This window comes from Morone saxatilis, unplaced genomic scaffold (genome assembly GCF_004916995.1).
Source record: "Morone saxatilis isolate NCDOM2014 unplaced genomic scaffold, NCSU_SB_2.0 Contig12, whole genome shotgun sequence".
In the NCBI taxonomy this organism is placed as follows: Eukaryota; Metazoa; Chordata; class Actinopteri; family Moronidae; genus Morone; species Morone saxatilis.
This window is the reverse complement of record NW_023339674.1, coordinates 27,138,948-27,145,188: the sequence shown is the minus strand read 5'-3', so window position 1 is coordinate 27,145,188 and position 6,241 is coordinate 27,138,948. Positions and strand designations below refer to the sequence as shown.

At 41.1% G+C, this 6,241-nt stretch overlaps 1 protein-coding gene across 1 annotated transcript in view; it reads right to left on the bottom strand.

Moving 5' to 3' along the window:
• The window catches only part of ptprfa (protein tyrosine phosphatase receptor type Fa), a gene marked incomplete in the record, with an annotated part of 110,171 nt that overhangs the window by 11,664 nt on the left and 92,266 nt on the right, over positions 1-6,241 (bottom strand). Inside the window, 2 exon segments of the mRNA XM_035652778.1 lie at positions 1,352-1,527; positions 1,764-1,887. Of these exon segments, the coding sequence (XP_035508671.1) occupies positions 1,352-1,527; positions 1,764-1,887 (300 nt within the window).

The following is a 6,241-nucleotide window of genomic DNA, read 5'->3' as shown; positions in this document are numbered from 1 at the left end:
CTTATGTCCAGTAAAGCAGGGTAATGCTGTTGCAGACAGCACGACTGGAGCTATGCACTAGATACAGGGCAGTATATCAGAACACCTGCTTGGGGAAGTGGTGACCACTGTATAAATTCCTGGAGCAGTTGCTTTCAGTTAAACTTCCAGTTTTTGTCCCCAATTATAAACATACCCCACCCCTTGTTGTCATCGCAAACCCCATAGAGTGCTGCAAGAATTAATTAAACTCGTAAAACCTGGAAATGAGTTAGATTTTAGCATCTCCAGTTCCCTCGCATTTTAAAGTCTTTCAATAGGGGTTTAATTTTGGTTTAGAATGTCTGAAATATCAGATCTGTAGTGTAACAGAAGCTTTTAAGAGATTTTCACGTTTTTGTTCCATGCAACATAGAAAATATTGTCAGTAATACTTTGACGTTCTTAAAAAGGCGGTGCTAATAAGTGGGCTAAAAGAGAATTTCTTCACATTAAAACAGTGAGACTAGTCGGCCTTTAACAACCTTGTCTTCTACTTGTGTTCTTGCAAACTATTTTAACTCCTTACTTTACAACTTTAGACTAGTTAGTTACAAGTTGGAATGTGACCACGGTGATAGCTAACGTTTATAGGCTAAAACCATAATGACCCCCCAACACTTTCTTCCCAGAACCTTACACTGCTGCTACATTAATCCCAAACCCCTTTCTGAAAACCCAAGACCTTCCAATTCATTCAATTCAATATTCAATTTCAATTCAATTCCAATTCAATTCAATTTTATTTTGTATAGCGCCAATTCATAACAGAAGTTATTTCTCCAGGACACTTTTCAATAGAGCAGGTCTAGACCCGAAACTCTTTTATAACATTGATTTACAGAGACCCAAACAGTACCAACCATGAGCAAGCACTTGGTGACAAGGGGCAAGGAAAAACTGCCTGTTAAAAGGCAGAAACCTAGGACAGATCCTTCGGCTCTAGTTGGGTGGTTGTCTGTCTCGACCAGTTCCCTTCCGCTGACACGAAAGCACCACCCCTTTGGGACTGTGGTACTGGGTCCTCCTTGCTTACACCAGTAACAAGCAGCACCACTGTAACAGCAACAAGTGTCACCCACTGTCGTGACATCGGGCCCTGCCCCTTCCGGATAAACCTTTATGTGTATGAAAGAAGATGGATGAAGTGAGTTGAATTATGTCAAATCAGTGCATAATGATAAACTATATAGCACTACTACTGAGCTTGCTCTTACTGTATCGATGCACTGATTTATTGTGCATTGTCCATCTATTTTGATAAACACACTGTAATCCAAGGCCACTGTCATCAGAGTTTCTGTTTTACTATTTCTCAACATGAGATCCTCACCCGTGACTTCTCCTCTAGGCGAGTCATCATAACAATGGTGCAGGTCCTCTGCTCCCACACCATTCTCCAGAAGTCGCTCAGCGTCTCTGGCAGAGGCCCCTGTGTGGCGATGTAAGCATTCTGTTTCTTGTAGCCGTCAATGTAGTTGGCATTAATGTAGTCGCTGCCTGGAACTCCTGCAGCACGAACAAGTTGGACAAAGTTGGCAAGCAAATTAAAATAGGAGCCAATCAGAAAAGAGCAGGTCTTCTTTCTAAAACATGATGAAATTCACTTATAAAACAGGGGAAATCAGACATAAAGGTCCGTCTCAAATAGAAGCCTGTTATAAATACTGCTGCAGTTGGGGTAAAAGCAATGCCCTGATGACTATTTAAGAATCACGGTATGTAATGTCCACTCTTTCTCTCACCATCCACAGGTGTGAGGATGACCCTGGAGTGGTCGTAGGCAATAACATTTGCATATCGGTTCTTTGGCTTGTTGACCTCCAGGTTGGAGTGCTCCCAGGTGAACTGCTGCCCTGGATCAATAGACTGACACACAGAGGAGGGAGAGAGAGGGATTATACAGAGGTTGGAGGGAGAGAGAGCGCAGGTAATAGTTTATTTCAAGAGTGCCTGTATTCCTTTCTGTGGTTTAAAGCCTGTCAGAGCTCAGAGTCCAGACCAATAAATGTGACACACAAACTAATTTGTCATCCCTCCTACAGCCCTGGATGATCTTTAAGCCCCCTGGATACACACTGGACTGTTTGGGCACTCCTAAAATAATCCCCACCAGCCTCCCACCTACCAGCTCAGTGCCTGATATTAACAAATAACCAGTTATGAAGGGGAAGCAATGCAGTAAGGTTTTGGGTCAGTGGTCTTGGATGTTTCCCATAGCATACATTAGGTTGAGTGTTGAACCATTATCATTTTATCGAAAATGAACAGATGAGGACTCAGTTGAGATTGTCTCTGCACTAAAATGAGGACTGGCACTTGTTGGGAAACACCTGCACAGAAAGCATAGCTGTGGAAAGGCTGAAAGTGTGGAACAGGTTTTGATCCATATGTGGGCATGTGTACAATGGAGAAAGCTGAACAGGTACTGTGACATTTAGGCCTATCTGAAACCTGTCTGTCAGCAGGGTTCAACGTTAATGGTTTGTCAGGCAAGTGGGTCAAAAATCTACTTGCCCACATTAAATTTTTACTTGCCCCTATACAAATAGTTGAATTTATTAGCAGTTTTCGAATAACAACAGAGACCCTCTCAGCTGCTATGCAAGTGCGGTGCTGTCGACTCTTCATATGGCACTCTAGTAACGTTCTTTGGTGAACGACTGTTTAATCCACCTTGCTCTCCAACTTGCAGCAAACTACACAATACATAGTTTGAGTTTTGCCCACATCCTCTAACACCAGCGAACTGAACTTCTGTTTCCAGGGTAACTGAAATGCTCAGACATTTTGTCTTTACCCACCACATTTTTTTTTTTTTTGAGTGTCTATCAGCACTGAGCATGTGCAACTCTCAACAGAGACAAGAAGTAAGTAAGATGGTTCACGCCAGAAAAATCGTAAAGTAAGTTGCTAGATTTAAAGCAGAAAGTGGCGAGCAATTAGAAACGCTTATTGGTGAGCCATGGGCTTTACCGTTTTGATATGTTAAACTTTCCACCTAAAGTACCCATAAAAACTTTCTTTTGAATTTCTGACATTCCTACTTGTCATTTGCAAATTCTAGATGACTTGATTGCAATGTCAGTGAATCCACCACTTTGATCCAGGCATCAATATCTCAACTATTGAATGGATTTCCATGTAATTTGGTACATTCATGGTCCCCAGAGGATGAATGCTTTGGTAATTGACTGACTTTTCTTTAAGCGCCACCATCAGGTAAAATTCCCTTTGTCCAGTAGAAAAAAAATCACATTTTATTATTTTAGTAGGATGAATCCTGTTCTTAACGCTTAACCTCACATAAGTTATCCTCTACTTATTAATTTGTACAAATTTGTAGGAGTTACTCATAAGACCCACCCTTATTCTACCACACTTGCTTACCCCAAAGCTAAGCTCAACACCGTGAGTAGGTAGGTGTTAACGGGTTAAATTATTGCTGTATGTAAGATGGAAACATGCCTGTGTACCAGTGATGACAGAGTGTGTGCTGATATGAGCAGGACAGGTTTTCACTGCACTGCCTGATGATTGGTCTCTATTGATTGCCGGCTGTGAATGCAGGCGCAGTTTTAGCTGAATAATGACACGTTGAAGATTGTTATTCATGATTGACCTTTCACGGTCCTACTACTTATCTTACATCATATGGAAAAAAAACACACATACACACATGGACAAGCAAAATGAAGCGGTGACTAGGACTCTAATATCCTGCTGCTTTCTCCCCTGACTGGCTGGATGGCTGCTCAGCCCCCAAGTCTACAACTGATAATAATGACAATGGAGAAAAAGGTTGAATGCACATCTTATTTAACAGCCTGTTAGGCGAGGCTTCCATCGCGCTGCACTGACAAACCACTCACATTACCGCTAATGTGCTCTGCTAACGTGTAGATCAGTTACCGAGCATGTCAGTGCAATCACACTCACGGACCTGCAGTTCCACCAAAAAACAAACAAAGCCAGTAAACACAGAGAAGGGAACAACCAGGCATGAAGCATGTGGATTTGAGTGTGGCAGAGCCAAGCTTGCACCTGTGGCCATATTCACTGAGTTAAGAATAATAATTCACTTAGCATGAATACACATTACAGGATTGGCTCTGGATTAGCTGCTCTTAACACTAAACCTCACTTATCACACTGGCGCACATTTTCATCAATCTCTCTTCACATTGCAGATGAGAATCACATTAACTTTGGTGAATGTTATTTAAATTAAACATAAGAAATCAAACATGGGGATTTGTATCTGCTTTCTGTAACTTCAAATGCTTTACATTACATGTACACTGACAGAGATATAGAAGAAACACAATTGTCAAACAACTGCAGTATGTTTGTCGTTTCCAACAAAATTCCATGTTGGTTTCTTTTAACCATGACTATGACCAAGATTGATGCGTTACCTTCACTGTGTAGTTTTTCAACAAGTCAACTAAAATGTATTCATGGCAGTGGAGATCAGGAAATGATCATACAAATTCTTACACTGTTTTGTAACAGTTTTGGAAGTCACTGCACACAGAGGGAAAGAGAAGGGAATGAGAAATAACATATTTTGTTGTTTAGTTTGGACGACTTGTAGTTCGGCCACTTGAATTAGTATAAAGCACTTTCAGTGGTCGGAAGTCTAGAAAGGTGCTATATAAGTGCAGTCCATTTTCCATTTCCCTGTTGGACATGTTTTCAGTGTTGGACATGTGTTTTGTGAATGTCTGATAAAACTGATGGCCAGACCTAAAAAATAAGACCCATATTGCAATTAAGAGTCGTTATCCTTTAAGAACATGTTTTTAGCATGGGTAATGGTTTACCCTGAAATGGATTGGAAATGCAGTGTGCACACTGCAGTATAACCAAAACTGATGAATACAAAACTGCCTTGTGCAATCATAACTTCAATAATAATTGTTTCTATCAGTAGCCATACACAAATATAGCATGAGGTTACAGATGTTCATACTCAGTAGGCAGCTGGTGCTAGTGTTGGTTGTTTCTTTTGGTTTATCTTTGAACAAAGTTTCACACACACCAGCACCCCTTGCTGTGCTGGTAACAGAAAAAAAACAGTTGCAGCACAGTGTCTGGGTTCCTGTTGGGACTTGTGAGAAACTGGAACTCCAGCAAAACAGAAAATTGGCGAGTATTAAGAATGATATGGATATACCACTCCTATTGTTAATGATAATTTGTGTTCATGCACTGGCACAATGAGAGTTTATTTTTATAAAGAGACACAACGTCTGGGCAGCCGTCCATCCTAGACATAGACATAATAATAGCATCTGCATTGGCAGTATTCACTGCAATGAAAGATACGTCAAAAGAGCTGTGTTAAGGAGCCCCGAGGCCCAGTTACCAGACAGTTTTATTCGTGCAAACAAGCTTTTACTCATTTGATACGGTTAAGAAATAGATGTAATCATTATTATGCAATGAAGAGAATTGCTGTTATAGAGGCCATATGCAGTATATGAAGTGGTCTCCAGTAGTCCCCAAATATACTGGCTCATTCATCAGATGTAACAAGTTGTTAGATCCTCTGGCAGGTCTCATTTTAAACCCAGCCATTATCAGCTTTTCATTTCAAGCCCTGCTGCTCTTACTATGGACTAATGGCTGGTAGCTCCTATGCAACGGGACATAGGAGGACATACAATGTGTGTGTCTGAGAGCGAGAGACCCAGTGCCTCCATCATGAGAGCCTCCAAATCATTATCATAATATCATAATTATTGAGTTCTACAGAATCAGGCACCTACATATCATCTTAATCATCAGCTGCTGTGACTGTTGCTTTCATTCTTGATTACTGGTAGAGACTAAGAGCAAACATTCAGAGGACAGCCACAACTTATCAACAACCTGTTTGTTGCACCCATTTAAACAATTAGAACCGTATCTATACCTTGGGTAAAAACATCCGGTCTACCACATTTTACATTCTACATGTATTTTTGACTTGGAGAAGGCTAATGACTGTGTCCCCCAGGGTATCTTGTGGAGACTGCTGTGAGATAAGCAGTACTGGGGTTGTTGCTATGAGACATCCAGTATGTGTAGCAAGAGTTGAGTTCATATTAGTAAGTAAAGCCTTTTCTCAGTGGGTGCTGGACTCTGCCAGGGTTGTGTCTTCTCACTGTTTTGTGATTTTATTGGGCAGAATCTTAAGGCACAGCTATAGGCCAACGAGTATCCGGTACGGATAAAG